Here is a 25978-nt window from a genome sequence, read left to right on the forward strand (position 1 = left end):
CTCCAGAGCAGGTCACGGCAGGGCAGCTGCCGCGACACCTTCACGGCCAAGAGACTTGGTGTTGACCCCGGCTCAGCCGCTACGTCAGCGTCCAGTGATCTCTGTGTGGGTTTCCTTGACTGTAAACGGGGCTGATGACGATGGTAACACTCAGAGGGGCTAACGTGTTCAGGATAATGCCTGGCTCAGAAAATGCTGGATACGCCTGAGCTCTCACTTGACTGAGAGGACCAACGTTGTTAGTGACCTTGGCCGGGAGGCTTGTGGTGGTTTTAACAAACTAGAGCCCTAAATGGAAGTGAAATGCAGCAAGAGTGGTGAAGAGAGCCAGCTGCACCCTGACGGATCCGGCCCTTCCTCCGCCAGCCTCCCCCCTTCCCGCAGAGGCCTGCCTAGTGCTGTGTTCGTTCCCCCCACTGGGCTGTTCCCCCGGCTCTGCCCAGCTCTCTCTGAGCCAAAATCCTGTGCCAACCACCATCTGCATGGGCAGGCACGGGTCAGTGGGCAGGACGAGGCAGCCACAGCTGACCCACCCACCAGGCGTCTCTTCTCCCTGCCCTGGCAGGAGCCAGTGATGGTGGCCAGGAGGTGGACCTACACGGGCCGCATGGTGCGGGCTGCACGGGTGTCCTGGCCACACGTCACACCACTGGGTGTGGCAGACCTGCAGCAGGCGGGATTTGCCCAGCGCTGCGACCTCGAGGCCCCCGAGTCTACCGCTCACCCACCACCCTCTGGCCACATGAGCTTCCCTTTGTTACTGAGGCGCACCCAGCCGGTCCTGCCTCAGGGCCTCCTCACTCTCCCTGGGATGCACTCCTCCAGGTTCCTGCCTGGCTCGGCTGGCTCGGCTGACCCACCTTCAGAGAGGGCTCCCCGACGACCCTACAAAACTTCTGCGCCCTTCACCTCACACCAGCCAGCATTAAAGCGTTTATCGCTCCCTAGCGTTACATTTCACGTTCATCTGTTTTCTGCCCTTGCGCCCTGACAAACATGGCAGAAATAACAGACTACAGACACTGTTACAAAAACCTTGGAAGGGATATAAAATGCTAACAGGTTAGAGGAAACGAGCGTTGGAACAGATTAAGCAGGTTTGTAAGTTGAAGGTCTGCCGCCCAGTTGGAGAACTCGCAGATATTTCTAACAGGTCCCTGCCCGGGGCCCTCCCAGATTCCGTTTCAGCCGGGCGCGTAGCTAGAACGACTGCCCAGCAGCCGCCGACGGGACGATGCTCCGGCAGCCGATGATCTAGACACTAAATCATGTCTTTCATGGAGACAATACTTTGCGGTAAAATGCTGTCCTTGTAACTATTGAGGAATTGGCTGCTTTGCCTATAATAACGGCACGACGCTGGGAAGAGACCGCCGGCTGCGTCTGGGTGGGGCGCGCACGCTGGGAGCCGCGGGGAAGTGGAGGGCGCACGCAGGCGCTGCTGCGGAGTGGAAGAAACGCGGTTAATTGTGACGCAGAAGCGCACACACTGCTGCAGGATGCAGACCACCACGCACACGGTTGTTCTTAGAAGCAGAATGCAGCTCTCTCTGAAATCAACGCACACATCCTCGGGCGAGGATGAACCATAAAAAGAGTGGTCCACACTTCCACCGCCCTCTGCGGAACCTGCTCTTTGTGGCGGCTTTCGTCCCCAGCACTGAAACCACTCTTGTCAAAGTCACCGATGACCCATTTCCAAACCTGGTCGATCCCCAGTCTCTGTCTTGCTGCCATTCTCTCCTGCTTCGTGGTCCCTGCTTCTCTAAGTCAGAGCGCCCAGGTCCTAGTCTGACCTTTTTCCTCTCTTTTTAAATCCTAACCCAAGGACATACTTACTGATTTTTAGAGAGAGGGGAAGGGAGGGAGAGAGAGAAAGAGAAACAACAATCGGTGGCCTCTGGTACACACCCTGGTAGGGAACCAAACCTGCAACCTAGGCATGTGCCCTGACCGGAATCGAACCTGTGGCCTTTCTGTTTATGGGATGATGCTCCAACCAACCGAGCCACACCAGCCAGGGCAGTCTTCTGACCGTTCTTTCTTTCTACACTCACACCCTTGATGATGTTATCCAGGCTCTTGACTCTCACAGTTACACCTTCAGTGTTGCCTTCCCCCTGAGTATCAGACTCCTCTATGCCCCGGCCTGCTCCGCCCCTCCACTGGGCTATCGAATAGGCATCGCTACGGACTCGAACACAGCCCAGACGGAACTCCGGATGTTTCCCCCAAAGCCTCTCGTGAGCCGGCGCCCGAGTCTTCCCCGGGTGGGTGAACAGCCCCGGCATTCTCACCCAGGATCGGACCCACACTTGGCCGTCATCGTTAACTCTTCTCCTCCTCTCACTCCCCACACCCAGCCCGTCGGGAAGGGCTTGGCACGTCCACCGTTGAAGGGGACCACTCGCCAGCATCACCGTGGTCAGCCAGCAGCAGCCCACCCTGGGTTAGGAGGAGCCTCCTAAGCGATCTCCCTGCTCCCCACCCCTCTGCGTACACTCTGCTCTCCACACCTGCGGGACCCTGATACAACATGAGGCGGCTGCGGTCACTCTGCTTTCTGTCTCACCGAGAATAAGCTCTGACGTCCTGAGCACAATCCACGAGACCTTCATCACGACCTGGCCCCGGCCACCTCCCTGACCTCATGCCCTCTGCCACCTCCTCCTTTTGAAGGGCCGCCTCGCTATCTAGGTCTGGAGTGCTGATCCCCCAAGTGTCTGCTCGAGTGGGTCTCGGACTTCTTTTTTTTTTTTTTTTAAGATTTAATTTATTTCCAGAGAGGGAAGGGAGGGAGAAAGAGAGAGAGAGAAACATCAATGTGTTGTTGCTGGGGGCCGTGGCCTGCAACCCAGGCATGTGCCCTGACTGGGAATCGAACCTGTGATGCTTTGGTTTGCAGCCCGCGCTCAATCCACTGAGCTACACCAGCCAGGCCTCCCTGACTTAAGTTTTCTCTCAGACGTCACCTTTATTTGAGAGGCCTTCTATCTTCATATCTTGGTTTCTTCCTTCTCATGGAAGTTTTTTGCCACCTGACATATTACGTTACCATTTTAATATTTATGTTATGAGTGTCCTATAATATATGTCGCTAGAACAATCCTACATGTGTATAATTGACATAAAAATACACATCTGTGTAGTAGGGAGGTGGGCTCAAATTACATTCTGCTGTGTTGTGTAGAGGAGGATGAGATTAGTTCTGGGCACGAGTATCAGGTTTTTGTAATCACAATCTACTTTGAGAGACAGTTTCTGTAGCTTCTCTATTACTTTGTAACAAACTACATCAGAATTGAGTGGCTTAAAACAATAACAATTTTGTTGACTCGGAATTCTGTGAGTGAGGACTTTGGGCAGGACCCGGCTGGGCGCGGTCCTGTTCCGCCTCCCGTCAGCGGGGGTCGTTCAGCAGCGGCACACACCGGCGATGAGCCGAGGCTGGGGGCGGGGGGGTCGCGTGTCTGACGTCCCAGGCCGCTCTGCAGCTGCTCTGGTACACTCCGCCGTGGGCACCCCTACGGCACAGGTGTCTCCAGGTACTTGGACTTCTTGCCATGGCCGCTGGCTTTCAGGAAGGAGCATTGTAAGAAGTGGAAAAGCTGCTAAAATAGGCAACATCCTTAAAGCAGCATCCGATTGTTTAGAGCTGGTCACCGGAACACTGCCACTCGAGGAGCGCGGGAAATGGACCTCACCTTCCAGTGGGGGGCGTGGCAGAACTTCGCGGCTGCTTTTAATCCACAGGCTTCTTTCGCACGTCTTTACGTTTGGGAGATTGATTCCTCCACGTTGCTGCACGCAGTCAAGCATTCTTGTCTGTTACTCGATACTATGCCATTAGGGGGCTGTATCACAATTTGCTTATCCATTCTCCTGTTGATGGACATTTGATTACAATTTTTGACCATTATAAAGAAACCTTTGTAAGAATAATTGTACCTTTTGGTGAACTTACATACTAATTTTCTCTTGGGTATATATCTAGGAATGGAATTGCTGGGCCATAAGTAGCATATATTTAGCATTACTTCCAAACAATTTTCCAAAACATTTCTATGAATTCACACTCCCATCAGCAACACAGAGGAGATCCAGTTTATCCACATTCTTGCCAAACCTTTATCTTGTCAGTTTTTTTAACTGTAGCCATTCTGGTGGGTGGGTGTGGTATCTCATTGTGGTTTTACTTGCATTTTTTCTGATGAGTCATAGCGTTGAAGCCTTTTTATATACTTATTAATCCTTTAGCTAGTCTCTTCTGTGAAACAGCTGTTCAAGTCTTGCTTATTTTTTAATTGGGTTGTTTTTATTTGTAGAAATCCTTTATTTGTTAGGAATATCTTTTTGTTGAATATGTGTGTTGTGAATATCTTCTCCCAGGTTTTAGTTGATCTGAGCAATGTGTTTTGATTAACTAAGGTTCTTCATTGTAATAAAGTACAATGTAACAGCCTTTTATTCCAGGGACAGCACTTCTTTGAGACCTGTTTTTAACATTCTAGGTCATAAAGACCTTTACCTTTTTCCCAGATGCTTTGTGGCTTTACCTATCAAATGGAGGCCTGTGATCGATTTCAAGTTAATTTTTGTGTATGGCATGAGTTAAGGATCGATAATTTTTTCACATGAATGTCCAGTTCACACGAACCAGAATCATTCATTGTAAAACAGTTTTCTCTGTTCACCCCGACCTGCAACAGGAGACAGAGCTCACCGGCCGAGCCCTCTGTCCCTGGTCGGTTCCATCAGACAAGAATCAGCTGCTCCATCCTGCAGGCCCGCCCACCTGGCCGCCCAGCCAGAGCCACAAGAAATGCACATTCCAGCCTCTCTGCCGGGACACCCCTCTGAGCCTCACAGTCCAAGAACACATCTCTCCCAAGGAGTCGGACTTGGCTTGTCACACTCAATTTTCTGTTAAGAAATGGCTGGAAAAATCGGACTCATTTCTGTGTAACCACATGTCCGAAGTCTCAGGTCAAGAAATGCCATCTATTTAATTTAACACACTTTGCACACGCATAAAAACCTTACAGAGTCACTCGCCCATTTAACAAATACTTATTGATCACATTCTGGGCCCTGAGAACATAGTAATGAACGAAAAGACAAAGTGCCCTGATGTCATGGAGCAGTTTTGTAGTTCAGTGTGCTAACTCCTGTTTGGTTGGACGTCCAGTGCCGCCCCTTTCTAACATTTCCACATTTAAAGTCAGGGCTGGTCTAGAACATAAAAGGCTTGCGGTCAGCTGTTTGTGTGACAGTCCTGGATGCTTTGAAGATATGTGAGGTCTGCAGCGGCCCAGAGACAAGCCTGGCAAACGACACGGGTGATGCAAGTGGTGGGGAGCACTTACCTACCAAGTGCCGTGATACAGTGACAGACTGACCGCCCCGCTGGACTGGGGCCTCTTGGAGGCGGAGACTCTGTCCTGCTTGTCCCTCATTTCCTACTCACTGGCATACTGCCTGGTGTACAGTGGGGGTGTTTAAGGACTCTGTGAAATTAGTGGGTTGACAAGTGAATGGGAGTGAATAAATAAAGAGCCTCTCCCTTGGTGATCACATCTAGTCTCTTTAAATACCCTCTAGCCTTGGCTGGTATGGCTCAGTGGATTGAGTGCCTGCCTGTGAACCAAAGGGTTGCTGGTTCGATTCCTGGTCAGGGCACATGCCTGGGTTGTAGGTTGGGTCCCCAGTGAGGGGTGTGCAAGAGGGAACCACACGTTGATGTTTCCCTTTTTCTTCCTCCTCTCCCCTCTCTCTAAAAATAAATAAAATCTAAAAAAAAAATACCATCTAGATACCAAAAATACTGTATTTTTGCTGTGTATAATACGCACCCACATTTTTGGCCCAAACTTTAGGAAAAAAAATTTTGTTTTAATTTTTTTAATTCAATTTTTCGGCATCACCTATCTTATCAAGTGGATAACATTGGCAACATCTGTCTTACTCTGTGGATGGTGATATGTGGCTCTTCGTTTCAAAGTAAACAATGATTCGTTTACTTTGTTGAATCATTGGCCAAAACTGTCTCTGTTGCAAGTTCGTTGTAAGTTCAACAAAACCGATGATCATATTCCAGGGTATTATTTTGCATACATCGGTTAATAAAATCACATACGTTTCAATGGTACATTTCTTATTACATCATCCGTACACTGTACTGTGTGTTCACCAGCCCAAGTCAGGTCTCCTCCCATCACCATTTACTGCCCCTGCCTTTACCCTCTCCTACCTCCCCCACCCCCCTTCATTTGGATTTCTTTTGTGAAATTCCTGTTCAAGTCACTTGCCCATTCTTTCATTGGATTCTTTTCTTTGATTTGGAGGAGGAGTTCTCCTATTCTTGGCAGTATTTGTTGCAAATACCCCCTCCCATTGGATGGCCTGCCCTTCCCTTCCAACTTTGGGAAGTCAGAGTGGCCTGTGGGCACCGCCTCCCGTCACCACGGTTCCCACCCCGTCTGCCTGAGCTGGAGGTGTTGCCACAGCCCCCGCCCCCACTCCCACCCCGTGGGGGTCTGCCCGCAGCGAGAAGGTGATGGGTGGTTGCACTCGGAAGGGGTGGGCGTGCCCGGGCGGGGGAGGGGCCGAGAGGGTTAACGGGATCAACCCCGGGGAACTGAAAGGAGCCGGCCCTCGACAGCATTTAGGTCCAGGGTGGGAAGGACCGACCATGGCTGAGACAGGAACCGGGAGGGCCCAGGGGCCGGGATCCGAACCAGCTTTGGTGCCAGACTCCCAGAGCCGCTCTGTCTTTGGTTAAGACCTGTCCAAGGCACCCGCCGGACCCGGCACTCCGTGGGCCTTAAACCGCCCTTGCTGTCCAGTGTTGTTCATCAGAGAAATGGTAAAAGGAGAAAACAAACCCGAACACGCCAATGGGCAGCCTCTGGCCTGCTCCGAAACGGGGCGACTTTTTCTCTCCCATCATCTCGGTGGGCGCGAGCGGGTGCCTTTTCACCCACCGCGGGAAGTTCGTTCCTCCCAGGGCTAGGGGACTGGACCCGTGGTGTCCCTGTGGGTCTCGTCTACCGAGGTTTGTCTCCCTCTCCTAGTCTGGTGGGGAACCGTTGTGCCACTCGGGAGCCACCTTCACGACATTCCACCCGCGCCCTTTCTCCCCCAGCCCAGCCACCGGCTTTCCCTGCGGTGGGCGGCTGCCTGGGTGAGTCTGACCTCACGCGAGGCCCCGCCCCGCCTCGTGGTGTTCCTGCACTCACGAACTTCCTTAATCTGTGAAAAAAGTATTTCTTCTATGGACATTTTGTTACTAACTCCAAGAGACACTATTCGTTTACGAAAAGAAAAAGTTGAAGAGACTAATTTCACGAAGGACCATTTCCAGATGGAAATATGACCGTTTTAAGCTTTTTCTTTAGGACCCCGAGTACAGTGTGACTTGAAGTTGTAAGGTTTTCTTAGACCCTGCCGAGGAATAAATGCTAATTAGCCACAAAATTAGGCAGAATAGAGCTTTAGTTTGGGGGGTTTGTGCTCCCCGGTGAAGTGCTCTGACCCAGAGAAAAGGGGTGAGAGAAGTCGCCCGGAGCAGGAAAAATGGTGGGGTTTTATTGTGGGTGGGCTTTCTATGGAGGCTGGGGATTGGTTCCCTGTGAACAAAGCAGCAACGTATCATTGGTGGTTCCCCTCGCATCCTGGTTTGACGTCAGCCATCTCTTCCGGGTTGTAGCTCAGCCGCCATGACTGATTGTAGTCCAGGCGCCATTCTGTCCTACCCAGATCATCCTGGCAGAAGTCGCAGCAGTAAAACAGGTGTTTTAAAACTTCCAGCGACCTGATGGATTTGCTGCTTTGTAAAAATATCCTTTGCTTGCAAAGGATATCCAAGCAATGGTTCACCAGCTTGCCAATATTAAAATAATGCAGTGGAATGAAATAGCTGTACTTTTAAAACATGAGACTTAACACAGCAACCAGTCTGTACACTCAGACAGTGATTATTTCAGCGTGGATGTGATTTTCTGTCTCGTTAGGCACGTCCCTCCAGGGAGCCGCTGGCGTGGCCCTCGGGAACGTTGGCAGCGAAGCCAACACAGGCAACGTTAGGACTAGGGGTAGCGTCCTGTCGTTTCGTTAAAATTAGGGTCTAGAAAAAAAAAACAAACCGCAAACCCTTTAAAGCAAATTTTATGTGATCTCTGATGTTGAAGGGTTGTGTTCTCCAACCTACAGGGGAAAAAAAAAAAAAAGGCACCGCGGCAGTGAGAGAGGAGGCGGAGCAGAGAGAAGTGCCCGGCGGAGGTGGAAGGGAGCCCGGCCCAAGAACGTCATCTCCTTCCAGTCTGCTGTGAACGCAAAGCGCCCTCTCCTCACAGCGCCTCCTCGGCCCTTTCCCTTTGAGACGGGGAGGGCCCTCTTGCAGGGACACTCTGAAGCGAGTTGGAAGAGACCCAGCTGTTACTCAGGCCGATCTCCCAGCACTCCCCAGGACAGCGTCTCTTTCAGGCAGGCGGACACGTGGCCTCTGCTGTTGATTGCTCAGTGGTAGAATCCACAAGGTGGCTAGTCTTTCGTGGAGCAGTTTTAATCATTATTGTTTATATATGTGTATAAATATATATGTACTGCATCGTTGTGCTCCCTGTAACGACCCCCTAAATTGCACATTCTGGTCTAGTAGCAACCCGGATATCAAAAAGTCTTCCAGATGATGAAGCCAGACAGTGCAGGTCTGGGGTCAAACAGCTTCCCTCTGTACGGTTCTGACTATGGAAACCATGCTTCTGCTCTTTCTGCCTCCTTTGCTTTCTTTCCACAAGATGGATCGTGAACCTGTTTCACTCCGTTCATGAATACAGCCGAACGATGGCATATTTGTATCAGCGCCCTGGGCATCTGAAATTAGGCCACCAAAGTCCTGTCCATAACTGCCTCTTCGAGTGCCCAGGCTTGTCTGTCAGGGGCCCTCGGGAGCTGGAAAAGGAATGGGTTCCCACGTAACCATTTGGTTTCCCCCGGTAAGTGGCCCTCGGTGACTCAGGCTGGTTCGAAGCTCTCGGTCGCGTGGGCTCCTCCAGAGAGAAAACCCGATAGCGTTTCCAATAGGCCTTCCTCACATGCACAGAAGGGTGCACGCAAAAGCCAGATATATAATGAGGGTTTTGTTCTCATTTAAATTTACTTTATTTTTTAATTATATTTTATTGAGAATGCTATTACATAATCCTGATTTTTCCTCCTTTGCCCCCCTCTACCCAGCACCCCCCACTCCCTCAGGCAATCCCCCACCATTGTTCGTGTCCAGGGGTCATGTGTGTAAGTTCTTTGGCAACTCCCTTTCCTATACTGTGCTCTACATCCCCTGTCTATTCTGTAACTACCTATTTGTACTTCTTAATCCCCTCACCTCTTTACCCATTCTCCCCCTCCCCCCTCCCATCTGGTAACCATCTGGTAACTACTTTTCGCTTGCTGCTTTTAAGAGTCTCCCTTTATGTTTAACCTTTGGCCTTTTATTTATTTATGCATTTATTTTTATCTATTTATATTTAGACTGAGGAAAGGAGAAAGAGAGGGAGAGAAACATCAGTGTGTGGCTGCCTCTCCTGCACCTCCTACTGGGGACCTGGCCCCTGACCCTGGGCAACCCAGGCATGTACCCTGACTGGGAATTGAACCAGCGACCCTTTGGTTCACAGGCTGGTGCTCAATCCACTGAGCCCCACCAGCCAGGGCTAACCTTTGGCCTTTTAATAAATGATGTGTCTGGAGTGGCCTCTTTGCATCCATCATAACTGGGACTCTGTGCTTCCTGGACTTGCCTGTTTGTTTCCTTCACCAAACTAGGGAAGTTTTCTTTCACTGTTTTTTTTTTTTTTTTCAGATAGATTTCCAATTTCTTGCTCTTTCTGTTCTCCCTCTGGCACCCCTATGATGCAGATGTTGGGCCGCTTGAAGTTATCCTAGAGGCTGTTTTTACTGTCCTCACTTTTTTGGATTCTTTTTCCTTCTTGCTCTGTGTAGTTGTTTTTTGCTTTCTTATGTTTCAAATCATTGATTTGATTCTCAGCTTCATCCATTCTACTGTTGTCTCCCTGCAAATTGTTCTTTATTTCAATTAGGGTATCCTTAATTTCTGATTGGGTCTTTTTTTTTTTTAAGATTTAATTTTTTTCAGAGAGAGATGAAGGGAGGGAGAAAGAGAGGGAGAGAAACATCAATGTGTGGTTGCCTCTCACATGGCCCCCACTGGCGACCTGGCCTGCAACCCAGGCATGTGTCCTAGACTGGGAATCGAACTGGTGACCCTTTGGTTCACAGCCTGTACTCAGTCCACTGAGCTACACCAACCAGGGCTTGATTGGGTCTATTTTGCAGCTGAGGTCCTCACTAAGTTCCTTGAGCATCCTGATAACCAGAGTTTTGAACTCTGCATCTGATAAGTTGCTTATCTCCATTTTCTTTAGCTCTTTTTCTGGAGTTGTGATCTGTTCTTTCATTTGTGTCATGTTTCTTAGTCTCCTTGTTTTGGCAGCCTCCTTGTGTTTGTTTCTATGTGTTAGGTAGAGCTGCTTTGACTCCGTGTCTTGGTAGCATGGCCTAATGTAGTAGGTGTCCTGAAGGTTCCAGTGGCTCAGCCTCCCCTATCACCCAAGCCGAGTACTCGAGGTGTACCCATTGTGTGGGCTGAGTTCATCCTCCTCTTATAGTTGAGCCTTGGTTGCTGTTGGCAGATCAGTGGGAGGGGTTTACCAGTCAGCTGCAAGGACTGGCTATGACCACTGATCACCAACCTGCACCGTCCGTGGAGGATCAGCTGTGGAAGGTCAGGGTGGTGGTGCTCTAACCTGGTCTGTAGCTATTCACTAGATGTGCTGGCCTTGGGGTTTCCCAAGTGGTACAGGCCAAGGTCAGCCCCCACCTGTGTTTTGCCCAGGGCACCCTGCCTGAGCTGTAAAGCAGGGGTGTCAAACTCATTTTCACTGGGGGCCACATCAGCCTCTCAGTTAGCATCAAATGTAATTTGCCGAATGTAATTTTAGGACTGTATAAATGTAACTACTCCTTAACCAGGAGCAAGGAGCTCGGTGCTGCTGCCAGGTAAACAAGATGCCAGGCTGGATAAAACAAGGTGGAGGGCCGGATTTGGCCTGTGGGTCTTGTGTTTGCCACCTGTGTTGTAAAGCAATCTGAGATGGCTACCGCTCGTGCTGGGCTTGGAGATCCCCAGGTGAAGCCAAGTTGTGACTAATCTGACTGCCGCTAACGCTCACTGAAGCCAGCTGTTGCTTGTTTGGTAGGAATTAGGAGTCAAGATGAGCCATTCTTGTGGAAAAGCAGCTTGGGTAGAGCCTCTATGGATCTCCAAGGTGGGTCACACAGTGTTAGCCAAGTTGATGGAGTGTCAGTTATGGCACAAGCCTACCGTCTCTGTGTGTGTGGGGGGGCAGGGCTTAGCAAAGGGACAATGGTCTCTGCTCGCCTTGATGCCAGACACTTCAGCCTCTCCCTGTATACTACTGGTGACTTTCAAGCTGCCACGCCGGTGCTGGAGCCCAGAGGGAGTGAATCCGAGTAGGTGAGTCCGTGCGCAGGTTCCCCAAGAGGAACTGCTTGGGGCTCTAGCAGTCTCCTCCACCGACCGACTCAGTCCCCACTGGTTTTCACAGCCAGTTGTGAGGACTTATCTTCCTGGCACTGGAACCCTGGGCGGGGGGCTGGTGTGGGGCTGGGACTGCTTGTTCTGAGATATCCCTCCTTGAATTTTTATCCACATGGGTGTGGGGGCCAGCCCCATTCCACATCCTTGCCTCTCCTACCAGCCTGGATTCATGTGGCTTTTTAAATTCTGTAGTTGTCCGACTTCCATTCTACTCAGTCTCTAATGTTCCTGAGTGATGGCTGCTCTATAGTTTAGTTGCAATTTTAGTGTGGTTGTGCAAAGAGATGAGCCGTGTCTGCCTACGTCGCCATCTTGACCGGAGGCCTGTGAGTTCCTCTCTTAAGGGTGGATTTTTATCTATGTTTTTCTTTCTCAAAGTGAGGAGTGCCTATCTTCTGTTCTGTGGGTCTCTGGCCTTACAGTGGGGTGAAGCAACTGGATGGTTTGGCCAGGGCAGTGACATGGTCAGGTAGACCGTGGACCTTTGCGCAACACGGGTTTGAACCGTGTGGGTCCACCTGCAGTGGATTTTTCAACTGACCCGTGCTGTTCAAACCCGTTGTTCAGGGATTAATCCTGGGGGGGCTGGGAGTCCGTGTATGCAGAGGCGACTGCCACGCCCCCCGCGTTGTGTAAGCTCGACCGTGCCTGAAAGCGGCAACCCCTGAGGGCCCTGTGGACGGTGGATGAGAGGTGGGCTGGGGAGGAATCGGGAAGGCCCGTTAAAAGGCCGGTGCAGTGTATGGAGCTGCGTGCTTAACATGTAGGCGTTCTCCCGGGGATAAATTAAACGAGGACGGGTTTTTAAATATGAGGACAAGTGACTGTCACCGTGGCCCACTTGAATGAAGTCCAGAGGCCAGAGAGACAGGCTTCGGGCCAGGCTGGCAGCGGTGGGTAAGTCCGGGACGTGAGTGGGATTCTGGCTGTGGAGCTGACAGGGTGTGAGGAGAGACTGGGGGAAGAACGGGGACGGGACAGGGAGGAAATCAAGTCCCGTTTGAGCGCGGATGGCGAGCATTTCAGAGTGGGGCTCCAGCGCCCTGGCTGAGTGAATAAACTGACCCTGCAGCTCTGGGGTTCTGCCAGGAGGGGGAGCCAAGTAAAGGCCAAGACCCAGCCTCACCTGTCAGGGCTCAGCGAGCAGACCGGACAGCCGCCTCAGACCAGCTGGGGAGGAAGTAGCCATCTTTTCTAATAATGCACTCTTCTTACCTGTTTGTGCCTTCCCCCAGGCCCCCCTGCGGGCGGGATTAGTAACCAATGACAAGGGGCCTCCCCACTCTGTGTGAATTCTGGTTCTGAAGTTCCCCAGCAGTGCGATGCCTCATAGGTTGCTAAAGCTTTTTGAGCCCCAGTTTTTTTACTTGTAAAATGGGGATAACATCCTTTCTGCTGGCATGTGACTTTCCCCCCTTTCTCCTTAAAAAAAAAACGATTTCCCTGCTGCCTTTTAAGGTGCCTGTGTTGTGGATGGAAGGGGGTGTTGCGCAGGGTGGCTCTGGGGCACCCCAGGCTGAAGAATCCCTTCTGTTAGGCTCTTGAGGGCTCCTCGGGTCTGGGTCCCCCATCCCGAGAGCACCTTAGAGCAGGGGGCATTCTTGCAGGTCCGAGACACAGCTGGTGTTCGGGGAAAGCTGGGAATTGAATTCTTCCTCCCCAGTTTTCTGGGGGACTTTGGGCGACCTCTGGTGGGGGAAGTGCGACAACACACACCATCTAGGCACGGAGGGGTTTTCCTTCAGTACGTTTTCGCATTGTGGCTTGCTTTTTATCTGCGTGGATGCAGCGCTGGTGGGTTTTTTTTCTCGTTTACACGCGTGAAATGGGCTCCATTTGCCAGTAAGCACAAGGTGCCTTATTACTTAGTGTGTCTGTAACACACACACCTGCTGTAATACTGATGCCATTTTTTCTGAGCTTTTGGGATTTTTCTCCTTTCCAGAGTTGTGAATTCCTACTAGAATCTTCTGAACTGTATTTCTTACATAACAAAAGTGTTTCTTTCCTATGAAACCACTTTGAGGTTTCATTCAATACATGTATTTTTAAATTCATTGTATGTAATAACTTTTTCAAAAGGAGCACTTTCTGTGTACTAGGCACAGTTCTGTATATTTTATAACTATAGACTTTCCTTAACTTTGTAACAACTCCATGAGACGGGCGTTATCCCGGGCGTGGATGAGAGACGGGGCCTCGGGGGCGCTGAACAGCCTGCGCAAGTTCACGCAGCTAACAAACGGCAGCACTCGGACGCAGCCGATTCGGTTCTCTGAATTCCTGCGTCACGTTACTTCTGACCTCACAGTTATTTCCCCAGGGCTTCCCATGTAAACTTGGCACGCATCTCATGTACTTGTGTATCTTACTCATAAGCCAATAAGTATACTAGCAGCAGAACTTAATCCAACTTAACCTTGGGTCTGAACCCCAGTTCCTCTTCAGGATGACCTTAGGCCCCCAAAGCCCTTCTGTAAAATGGGGGGAGGGTCATTTGAAAAGTTATATAAATTTTTTACATTTCCTTCCTCAGATTTATTTATTTATTTTTAAAGAAGACATTTTAATTTATTGATTTATTGATTTGAAAGAGAGAGAAAGAGAAACATCAATTTGTTGTTCCACTTATTACTGTATTTATTGGTTGATTCTTATATGTGCCCTGACCAGGGATCGAACCTCAACCTTGACATATCCAGACAATGCTCTAACTAACTGAGCGACCTGGCCTGGGCCACCTTGTTTCGCTGTAGTACAATAAAAATTCACCCTCTAAAAAAATGAGTGTTAACAGACATATCCTTTCATATAATCACCACCAAATTCAAGATGCAGAGCAGTCATATCACCCCCCTCCCACAGCCCTGGAATGACAGTTTCCCTTCCACAGTCCCTCCAGCTCCTGGCAGTCCCTACGCTGTTTTCTGCCCTGCAGTTTTGCTGTATCCAGACCGTCGTAATCATGGAATCATGGAGTTTCTAGCCCTTTGAGTCCGCTGCTTTCTCCTGCATAGTGTCTTTGAGATCCACTCGTGTTACATGCCGGTAGGCAGTCGGACACCTTCCGCTGACGAGGATGAGCGCACCACAGTTCGTTTATCCACTTACTGTTCGCAGGTTATCTTCCTGGTTTCCAAACCCGTCCGTTGTTGACGCCAGGTCGGCTCTGAGCGGTGTCCCAGGTGTTTGGTGGGAGGCCCAAGTCACGTGTAACTTCTTGAGCAGCAGGCTCTGAGTTGGGAGGACGCCCCCCTGTGGTGCTCCCTGGACCACCGACCGGATCTGGTGGAACTTGACTGTGAAGGGGTCTCATGGGTTGCTGGAGGCACGTCTTTCTCTGGCCCCTGCAGTGAATTTTAAGCATCAATAAAACTTGACCTTCACTGACTGTTTCTCCCTCCATGCCATCTCTCTCTCCCCTTCTCTTTTTCTTTCCCCTCCCCCCTCTCGCCCTTCCATTTCTGGCTCTGTTTCAGTCCTAGTCCTTGCTAAGCTATCCCCCTTGCTGGCAGCAGTGATTGAACATTGATTTTAAGGTCTATTAGTTGATATCTGTCTGGACAGTGGCGACCTATTCTTTATCCATTGGAAGACAAGAGAGAATTGGATGTTAGTGTTTTTTTATTTTCATAGTTTACTCGTCTATTTGTGAGCTCCAATCAATGAAGAAAATATGGAGAGAAATAGAATTAGGGAAGCTTTGAAAGCAGAACAGCCATTGAGATCTGGGCCAGTGGGCTTTTGTGTGTCTTGGTTTTTAGCGAGGCGCATGGCTGAGGTTGTGGAACCGAAGCTGGAGGTTCTCAGGGTCTGTGTGAGTCCGAGATATACCCACCCCGGGAGTGTGCTGATCAGCAGGTGAAATGGCAACATCGCTTCAGTTTAAGGAGGTCTGTATGATCGGTGTATCAGAGCTAATGGGGTTTACTTAAACACAAGGAAATACATACATTTCCAGAAAATAAAGATGTGGAAGTTCTAATTGTTCAAATGTACTACTAGCCTTTGAAGAGGAAAAAAACAAAACCTTACAAAAACGTTAGGAGGTTTTTTTTTTTGACTGGTTACTATTTGTTTTAACAGCTTTATTGATCATGTAATTTACGTACCATAAAACTCATCTGTTTAAAGTGTACAGTCAGGTAATTTTAGTCTATTTAAAGATTTGTGCAGCTACCAGCGTAATGTAATCCCACTCGCCGTCCCCACCCTCTCCACCCCACATGGAGGCCAGCACCAGTCTGCCTGTTCTCTGTGGGTTTGCCTGTCTTGGACTGGTCATAGAGATGCAGTACATGTGTGGTCGTTTGTTAGGGACCTTTGTCACATAGCGTGATGTGTCTGAGGGGTACGCACGTAGTGGCACGAATCAGCACTCCATTCTCTTACCGGGGGTGTCAGACTCATTTGCACCGGGGGCCCCGTCAGCCTTGCGGTGGCCTTCCACGGGCCGAGTGTCATTTTAGGGCGGCCGAGCACTTGCGTTTGCTTATCGGCCGTTTACATGCCTTCCCTGGAGAAATGTCTCACCATGTCCTTTGCCCATTCTGAAGCTGGCTTCTCTTTCTTTACTGAGTGTGTGAGAAGTCTTTACGTGCAAGTCTCTTATCAGACGCACATTTGCAGACATTTTATTTTCACTTTCTTTGTGTGGGTCACTCTACTCAAATTTTCCGCTGTGCCTTGTACTTCTCCCCTACTTCCAAAGGCCTGTTGTTCCCTGTTCACCCTTTGTTTTCATTAAAGTTCATGTAAACTTTGTAGCTAGTTAACAAGTCCTTATGTTAAATAATCTCTGTTGAAAAAGCCAGTGTAATTTCGGTTCCTGATTGAGCCCCGTGTGTGTGTCTGTCTGTTTGTTCTCGACTCGCCAGTGAGGTTTCTCCGTGCTGACGCCCGGTGCTGCGGTTTTGTCGTCTGTGTCCGTTCCGTTGGTGGCAGCGTGGGCTGTTCCCGCTGCGGACAGGCTGTGACGCGTGCTGCTGTGAGCGCTCTGGCACCTGCCTGTTGGTGAACGCGTGTCCACATCTCCGTCGGGTGCGCTTGCACACACCTGGGAGAGGCATTGCTGAGTCGGAGGGTCGAGGTCTGTTCAGCTTCAGCCATTTTTTCAAGGTGATTGTTCCTGTTTACGCCCCTCTGTGGCGTGTGAGAATTCTGGGTGCTCCCCCTGCTCCCCCTCACCTGTGTGTGGTACTGGGGGTTTTGCATCGCGGCCCTGTCAGTGCGTGCCAGCTCCATGTAGTGAGTCCTTCCTTTCCCCTCTCATCTGTCACCTTTGTCATATAACAAGCCCCACAGATGTGAGTCTGTTCTGGGCTCTCATTCCAGTGGTCAATTTGTCCCTCCACCAGTGTCCCTAGCCACGTCCCTGCCTTCTCTCAGGAAGGCCTTTGGCGCCGTGGTGGCTCTGCAGGAGGACCGGTGACAGAGCACGGCCAGTGCTCTGGGACTCCCTCAGGGCCGGCTGCAGTGAGCGGCGGCCAGGCTGGTGGAGCTGAGGGAAGCTCAGGGCCCATAGTCTGGGTCCGAGGTCAAGGTGTGGTTGGGGCTGAGCCTTGGGGCCCAATGGGGACTTTTCTGGAGCTGGCTCCCTGTGGAGTGGAGGTTGGGGACTTGGGCTCAATGTGGACACAAGAGGAGGGGTGTCATGGGGCTCTGACCAGGGCCTGGGGCAGAGGTTGGGGGAGGGGAGGGCCTCCTGGGCCGGCCGTGGCTGACAGGCTCTCTCTAGGTGACCTTCAGGGAGGCAGCAGGACCGACCCAGGCCGTTGTCTGCTCCCTGACCATTGCTGGGCTCAGGCCGGGTGTGTCCAGCCCTGGCTGGAGCCTGCTGCAGGGCCCAGCCCTCTCTGTGCTCCTCACACAGGTGACCTCAGGTGGTGTCTGTGCTTCTTGGCTCTCTTCATTCGGCCAGTATTTCCACTCCTCCTAACCCCAGGCACTGTGTGACTGTCCCCATCATTCGGATTAACAGGGCCCCATCCGGCACATGCTTTGCATGTGGTGCATATGGTGCGTAAACAGCTGTGCCCACCACATTGCCGGTCACGTGGCTGCTGTGGCCCCGCAGCCACGGAGGGTGCAGTTCAGAGCAGCCTGGAGCTGCCCTCACGATGACCCACTACACCTGTTCATTCCCGCTTCCGTCCCCGAGCTCCTGGGATGTGCCCTCCTGTTTCCAGAGCCTCCCTGCTCTTCCGGGAACACTGAGGTGACCCTGGCGACCCAGGCTCTAGTCCTGAAGGCTGTAGGACCTTGACCCCACCACCCAGGGGCCCAGAACCCCCACTGGGATTTGCTCTGGTGATTCCCGTGGGTCTCCCCCACTCCACCCTCCCTCCCAGGGGGGCGTTCCCCTCAGCACCTCTGTCCACCCCCGACTGCTGGTCTAGGACCTTGGGAGTGGGGGGTGGAGGGGAGTTGTGCAGCCACTGGGGATGGGAGGAGGGGGAAGGGGTGTCTCTGTGGAGGGGGTTTGGGCCCTTCTGGCGCGGACGGCAGACACACAGACCCGAAGCAGTGCTCAGCCGTCTATTAGAAACTCCACCTCCCGGGGACAAGCCCCACCCCTGGGACCTTCCCGGTGGGTGGGGGCTGGGCGCAGGGGAGGGGAGGGCTCTGTCATCCTGTCCTCTGAGAAGGGACGGTGGTGAGGTTTGTGTGTTTGCGGCAGTGGCTGGGAAAGGGCTTTCATGCCCTGATGGGGTGACATGGTGTCCCAGGGCAGGACACGGGCCCTTCCTGTGGGGACAGCCCGCTCCAGGCAGGAAACAGCTGCAGCCTGGGCTCTCCTGTGGGGCCTTCCCTCCGGCCCCCGGCCCAGCCCCCTAGACGATCTTTTCTTGGAGGGTCGCAGTGGGCGCACCTGCCTCATGTTGGCCGTGTGACCCGTGCCTGGCTCTGCTCTCTCGGCCCATCTCCTCCACTGGGAGCCGGGCCCCTAAGCCCTCAGAGGGAGGCTCCCCCGAGGGAGTCCCGTGGGTGTGAGCAGGTGCAGACTGCGTGTGTGTGGGGGGAGCAGGTGACTGGGACGGGGGCCTGGGCACGGGACCGGGGCCTAGTCGTCTTTGTCCTTGGCCCCGTGTTTGAGGATGCGGGTGAACTCCACGTAGTTGAAGTTGCCTTTCTTGTCGATGGGGGCCTCGCGGTACATCTCGTCCACTTCCTCGTCTGTGAAGCGGTCGCCCATGGTGGTGAGCAGCTCCCGAAGGTGGTCCTCATGGATAAAACCTGGGGGCGGCCAAGTGAGACACAGGGACTCAGGCTGGGACACAGCCAGCATCCCCCACCCCAGGCTTGCAGGCCTGGTAGCAGGGCGCGGGGCCCAGGCACCGCCAGGGCCCTCACCTCTGGTCCGGCCGAGTGCGCCAGGGCCCCAGAGGGAAGAGCGCTGCGAGGTGTCTCTGTGGAAAATTGGGGGCTGAGGGTGGGGGCTGGGCTTGTCCCGCTGTGAGAGCATGTGGCCCCGAGTTCTGCTGCCTGAACTGGAATGCTGGTCCCTCTTCTTCCTAGCTGTGTGACTTTGGGCAAGTTCCTTACCCTTTCTGTGCCTGTTTGAACTGGCAATGGGGCTGAAGGCAGTGCTGACCAGCAGGGCACCGTGAAGGTGGCCAGGGAAGTACGTGGAGCGCGCCCAGGCCTGGGCCCCCAAGTCACCACTGACACCTCGCCGCCTGCCCCTGGGAAGCCCGAGCTGAGGGACGGGAAGTCCTTCGGCAGGTCTGAGGGCAGGGCTGGTTTCTGCACCTCGTTGGCCAGAAGGGTCTGTTTTCCAGAAAGGTCTAAAGCGGAGACGGAGTGTGTGGGGCCAACATGAACTAGGAGGCAGAAAGCCCAGGTGGGCGTGGACTGTCGGGGTTTAGCATCTGGGGAGGGACAGCGTGTCTTTTGCAGTCCCGGTGCCCGAATGCAGCAGACGGGTGATTTCCGTTCTGGCCGGTGGGGGCAGGGCCCGAAGCCGGCCCCACTTGCATGGGTGGGTGGGGGGCTGCCCTGTGTGAGGGGCTCGGCCCCAGCCCTGCCAGGCCTCTAGGCTGCTGCTCACCTGAGGCCTCCTCGTCGAAGCAGGCGAAGGCGTTGCGGATCACGTCCTCGGGGTCCGTGCCGTTCAGCTTCTCCCCAAACATGGTCAGGAACATGGTGAAGTTGATGGGCCCGGGGGCCTCGCTCATCATGCCCTCCAAGTACTCGTCCGTGGGGTTCTTCCCTGTGGCGGGTGGGCATTCACGCCTGTTGTTGTCGCCCTCCCCCTCCCGCCTCCCTGACCCTCCCTCCATGGCCCAGTGTGAGCCGGCCTGCGACAGACAGGAGACAGGAAGTGTCTACACGGTCAGCCTCTCGCTGGGCGGCCAGCTGTCTGACCGACCCCCACCCCCATGTCCTCCCGGGGCCCTCGCCGAGTTCCGTCCTCTGGGCTGGACGTCCAAGTCTGAAGTGCCCTCGAACCTGTGAGAGCCGCCGCCTGCTGCCCGCTCGCTGCACCTGGTGCCGCACCCGCCCTGCTGCATTTCACCTGCACCCTGCGGGGTCGGTGTTCGTACGCCTGCTTCACGGGTGTGGAGCCCGAGGCACAGAGGTGACTCTGGTCACACGGTGAGGAAGGAACGGAGCCGGCATTCAAACCCAGGCAGCCAGACCCCAGATTCCAGGCAGTTTCAAAAGTGGTTTAAGCAGTGAGGTTTGGCCCTGGCTCCTGTGGCTTGGCTGGTTGGAGCCCTGCCCTGAACACCCAAAAGTTGTAGGTTCGGTCCCCAGTTAGGGCATGTATGAAAGACAACTAATTAATGTTTCTCTCTCTCTTTCTCCCTCTCCCTCCCTCCTCTCTAAAAGCAATGAAAAAAAAAATGTCTTTGTTGAGGATTAAAAATAAAATAAAAAAACAGGTTTGGTGTCAGACAAGCTCTGTGCCTCAGTTTCTCTTGCCCCTTAGGAGATTTATGAAGATGATGAAGGCAGTTGTAAAATGCACATGATGAGCACAGCCCTATGGACTCAAATCAACTGCTGGGTTCGAATCCCAGCTCTATCATTTAGTAGCTGTGTGGCCCTGGGTAAATTACTCAACACCTCTGAACCTCTATTTCCTCATCTGTAAAGTGGGAATGATAGTCACATCTACCCAATAGGATTGCTTTGAGATTTAAGATTGCAAAGATTTAAAGTTTAATACCTGCAGAGATTCTTGTTACTGTTTTATCTGCTGCTCTTGCTCTTGTTTTTTTAACCTAAGGGTGATATTCCTACCCAGAAGGCTGTGGCTGGCCAGCGGCCACCGACAGGAGATTTGCACAGGAGCGGGGGTGCTCCTGGGTAGACACCCAGAGCTGTCGTCAGGTCTCTGGGCGCTGGGGCCTTGGCTGCACGGTGCTGCCTCATAAACGGGAAGGAGTCCCCGTGTCCCCGTCCCCTCTGAGCCGTGCTCGCCCCACTGTGTCTCCAGGGATGGCCGTGACATTGGGACCATGGCCCCTCCCCTCATCAGGCTGGGGCACCTCCTTAGGGAGGGGGCCTTCGAGTGGATCTGGCCAGAAGCTGGGAGAGGTTCAGCGCCCGCAGTGGGGGCAGAGTCTCACGCCAGCCCTCCCACCAGACACCCCAGGGGTGACACGAGGGACACCCAGCTGTGAGGGGCAGTGCCAGGGAATGACACCGGCCTGCATGGCCCCAGAGCTTTGGGGCGTGAATGCCACAGGCTGCCCCCTCTGCTGCCCCCACCTGGATAAAGGGGTGCCAGGAACTGGGGCGCAGGTGGTTGTCTGGCCAGCACAGGAGGAGGGCAGTGGGTAGGGCAGGGCCCCAGGCTGGGGCGGTGGTGTCTGGAGGCCTGGCCTCTGGGCCTCAGTTTCGCCATCTGAGCGACAGTGGATTGTACTCGATTCCTGAGCCCCCTCAGGGCTGAGAGTCTGATTCTGGGGGAGTCAGCTTCACTGAAGTCAGAGAGGCTCGCAGCCGGGCACAGGGGGCCTCTAAAGGAGGGGAAGTGCTCTGGCCTCCCCTCCAGGCCTCAGTTTCCCCATCAGTACAATGGAAAACCCACACAGTTCAGGCTTTCTCCAAACGGAGTAGTGTGGGCACCCCAATGTACACATCTGCCCAAGGCAGTCCTGGCCTGCAGTGCGCCTGTCTAGGTTCCTATCCAGCACCAAACTGCTCCGTGCCTCAGTTTCCCTCTGTTAAGTGGGGAAGGTAGTAGCACCTACTCTCCAGGGGGGGCGCACCACCTGTCCCTGCACAGGAAGTGCCACATGAGTGAGGAGCAGCCCCGCAGCCGGCGCCGGTGCAGCCTTTCCCAGGCCCACGGAGACCCGCCTGCCCGCCCCTGCTCACCCAGCGAGGCCAGCATGTCGTGCAAGTCCTCCTTGTCGATGAAGCCGTCTCGGTTCTGGTCGATCATGTTGAAGGCCTCCTTAAACTCCTGGATCTGGGACTGGTCGAACATCGCAAAGACATTGGACGTGGCCCGCTGTGGCCGCTTCTTGGTGGTCTTGGCCTTGGCCCGCTTACTGGACATCTTGGCTTCAGGTGGGTGGGGCTTGCCTGCAGGAAGAGCATGTGGGGGGAGAGCCTGGGACCCCGGGCCAGGGGACCCTGCCCACCCTGGACCGGTCGTCGGTGCCTGGGCCGGCGTTCAGAGCTGTCCACAGGCTTGGGGCTCCTGCTGCCAGCACATCCCAAAGCAGACACGCAAGGCCCTTGAACAACTCCCTCTGCCTCACCAGGTGCACCTCCTGGTCTGGGGATGGGGACTGGGTGGGTGGTCACCCGACCTCCTGCCTGAGAAGGCCCTGGAGTGGCGCCAGGCACAGAGCAAGCTTCTCTGACTTTGACTATTTGGGTGAAACGCTTAGGATTGGGTTCAAAGCCAACCGTTTCCGTGCTTATCTCCTTTAATCCTTAATAACATTTACACACTGCTGTCTCTCTCCAAGTGACACGGTGGGGCTCCCTGCCATGACCCCCCCAGCAGCAGGAAGGAGCTGCATCAGCCACCCCACATTCCTGACATTCCTCCTCCCCCCACCCCTCTGCGCTGCCCACTCTGGAGTTTCTGGAAGGCAGTGTGGTGGACACCCGCCCCTCCCCACAGCTGCCCACACTGGACCAGCCCCAGGAGGGTGGCAGACCCGATTGGGCCCTGCTCCTCGTTCTGACTCCTCAGTGCTTACAGGGGTGCAAGGCTCCCCGCGGCTGAGAAGCCCTGCTCGTCCTCGCCTGCGTGTAGACCTGGCTTCCCGCCCATCTCTCTCATCTGTGCGGACTGAGGCCTGTCTCTGTCACTTCCCCTGGACGCCCTGCGGGCTCCTGCCACCGCCCGGAGCAAGTCTAGGCCCCTCAGCCTGGCAGTCGAGGGCCTTCTCTCTGGCTGACCGTGGGACCCCTCACTGTGTCCCTCCTGCCATCTGTGACCCTGCCAACCTGGGCCTGAGGCTGTCCCCTAGACACCCCCGGAATTGTCTTCTTGGTCCCTCCCCTTGGGAGGTACTTCCTTCTCCAGCCCAGTTCTTTTTTAAAAAATGGTTTTATTTTGGTTTTACTTTTAGAGAGGGGAATGGAGGGAGAAAGGGGGTAAAACATAGGTCAGTCACCTCTTGCATGCCACCAGCTGGGGACCTGGCCTGCAACCCAGGCATGTGCCCTGACTGGGAATCAAACCGGCAACTACTTGGTTCGCAGGCTGGCACTCAGTCCACTGAGCCACACCAGCCAGGGCATCCAGCCTAGTTCCTGAGACACCCCCTGGGGAGCAGTTCCCCCACCTTCGCTTTGACAGTCAGCACTTCAAGGTCTGTCCAGCCCTGGCCGGGTGGCTCAGTGGGTTGGAGCACCGTCCCGTACACCAAAAGGCTGCAGGTTTGGTTCCGGTCGGGGCACCTCCCTACATTGCAGGTTCAACCCCTGGTTAGGGTGTGTATGGAAGGCAACTGATACGTTTCCTTCCCTTCCTCTCTAAATGCATCCTTGGTTGAGGATTTTAAAAAAATGAGGTCTCTCCCTCACAGTCAGTCAAGCTGGCGTAAACCCTGATTTACACCAAAGCTCACGGCGGGGCTACTGGATGCTTGTTTATCAAGTGACTATGAGGGTGACTCCGGCTGGTCTGCTGCCCCCACTGTGCAGATGGGGAAACTGAGGCCCAGCAAGAGACTCTCCCTGAATGCCAGTTACACTTGTAGGGACTGCCCCCGAAGACCTAGCGCTGTGTGCCCCTCAGCTGGGCAGTTTGGGGTCTGGCCAAGACCCCAGGCTGCTGCCCCCTTTCCTTTGTGCTGAGCGAGCCCCTTGGTCCAGGGCCTCCAGAAAGCCTTCTCCGCCTGTTGTTTACACCCCAAACTATGTGGTGGGGAGTTCCCTGCGCTGTCCCCCGGCCTCTGTCCCGTGATGCTGTTCAAGTCATTCCTGGGTTTGCCCTTTGAGACCTCGAATCCTGAGCTGCAGACCGGCCAGCCCTCGTCTGTCCCCAGGGCCAACCGCTGCCTACTGTTACAAGACACTGGCTGCTGTGTCGTGTCCCACTCGGCTGACACACCTGGTCCTCACCTGGTCCGGGGCAGGTAGGCAGAAGCCCTTCTCACCCACAACCTGAGTGGGGTGATACTGTCACCGGGCAGTGCTGTCCGCTCCCGTGGTTTTAGTGCTTTTAGGGGCCCAGTCCTTCCCTGTACCCGGTGCTCTCCGGGAGCTTTGACTCACGGCTCCCACAGAGGGGGCCACGAAGACGCTGTGGTGGGCATCGCCGCTCATGTCTGCACGGCGGGAGGCAGCAGTGGCCAGGAGGTCACCCACTGCTCTGCTGTTGGACGGCCCCTCGGCCGCCATGGCTGCCCCCCATGCCACCTGTGGCTGAGAGCGGGGGACTTTGCAGTGTGCCCATCCCAGCAATCCGGGAATCGGGGTGGGGACAGTGGGGTGCCCTGCCCTGTGCAGTGCCTTTGAGAGAGGTAGCGCCCCATGGGAAGCCAGGGCCCCAGGTCTAGGCTTGGGTCACAGGGCGGCAGGTGGCCCTCGGTGCCCTGGGGGCCCTCACACAGAAGGAAACACAGGCCAGGAGGCTCCTGCTGGCAGCTGAGGGCTCTGTGTGACCAGAGGCAGTGTGTGGGCTCGGCTGAGGGACTGGGGTCGGGAGGGGCTGGGCCCCCAGCCTGGGAGCACTGCCTCCCCTACTGGGTGTCCTGGACACCAGGGGTCAGAGAGAGCTGGTGCTTGGCTGTAACTAGGTGTCGCCTTCCCATTTCTGGTGCCTGACATCCCACCATCACAACAAAGATGAGGCCCATGTCCCCCATGATCTCCAGGGCCCTGCAGCTGGCAGTGCCAGATGCCTCACTCATGAACCCACCTCACTGGAGGCTGGAGTCTCTTTTCCAGCCCCAGGGCTGAGCCCCAGGGCCCTGGGCAGACCCTCCCCACCCAGCAGGCACAAATGGGCAGATGGCCCAGAGCCGGGAGGCCGGGGAGCATGGGGCACAACCTATCCATCCCTCCCTCTCTCTTGTCCCAGGACATGGGGCAGGGGACAGGGGTGCTCTGGAGGAGTCTCCGGGAGCTGACAGGGCACATTTTCTGGTCCGAGACACACGGTCTGCTGGGACAGGGAACACCTGCGACCACAACCCCCACCCTCCTCCGGCGCACAAGAGCTCTGAGCTTGGCGACTCTGATTCCGTAGGAAAGGAATGGGGCCCAGACAGTCTTCCTGTGCCAGAGGGCCACTGGTTCCCAGAGCCCAGAACAGTTCTAGTCTCCCTGCTGCCCGGCCCCGCCAGAATCCCTGACCCCCGAGCCACGTCGCAGCCCCAAACCCCGCGACGGGCGGCTGTCTTTGCCCAGGAACTCCACGACATCCCCGTCCGTGGGATCTGCCCGAAGTTCAGCCTCGGCTGCCACACGGCCTGCTCTAGACCACCTGGGTAGCACCCACCTGGTGCGGAGAAGGTGCTCTCTCTGTGCGCGGCGCTGCTGCGGGGCTGGATGCGGAGCCCTGCACGGAGCGGCGTCGGGTTGGGGCTGGGCCGGGGCGGGGCGCGGCGCCGGGCCTTACAAGGCAGAAGAATGTGCGCCCTGCGGGGCGGGGTCTGGGCAACCAGTCCGGCCTTATTTGGCCTCCACCCACGGGCTGGGAGGCTGTGTCGGGCTGGGAGGCCGGGTTGCTGCTGGTGGTCTCCACCCCACCCCACTTCCTGCGACAAGGGCCTCTCCCCTTGATTGCAGACGGGGGAGGTGAGGAGGTGAGTGCGGGGTCAGCACAGCCTGCAAAAAGGGATTTATCCGGGCGTCCCCTCCTCTCCAGCGAGGCAGGCATGACATGCAGGGGACGCCGGTTCTCAGATCCTA

General features: G+C 54.4%; 1 protein-coding gene across 1 annotated transcript; it reads right to left on the reverse strand.

Moving 5' to 3' along the window:
• Nucleotides 1-18164: 18164 nt before the first annotated feature.
• Nucleotides 18165-25690, reverse strand: MYL9 (myosin light chain 9). The gene is made up of 4 exons (XM_045833603.1): nucleotides 25566-25690; nucleotides 21974-22183; nucleotides 19692-19853; nucleotides 18165-18877 (listed from the first exon to the last, which is right to left on the reverse strand). The coding sequence occupies exons 2-4, from the start codon at nucleotides 22155-22157 to the stop codon at nucleotides 18705-18707; spliced, it is 519 nt and encodes a 172-aa protein (XP_045689559.1). The 5' UTR covers nucleotides 22158-22183; nucleotides 25566-25690; the 3' UTR covers nucleotides 18165-18704.
• Between the last annotated feature and the right edge of the window lie 288 nt (nucleotides 25691-25978).

The sequence above is a fragment of the Phyllostomus hastatus genome, unplaced genomic scaffold, assembly GCF_019186645.2.
Source record: "Phyllostomus hastatus isolate PE091 unplaced genomic scaffold, TTU_PhHast_1.1 phas_contig_17, whole genome shotgun sequence".
Taxonomy (NCBI): Eukaryota; Metazoa; Chordata; class Mammalia; order Chiroptera; family Phyllostomidae; genus Phyllostomus; species Phyllostomus hastatus.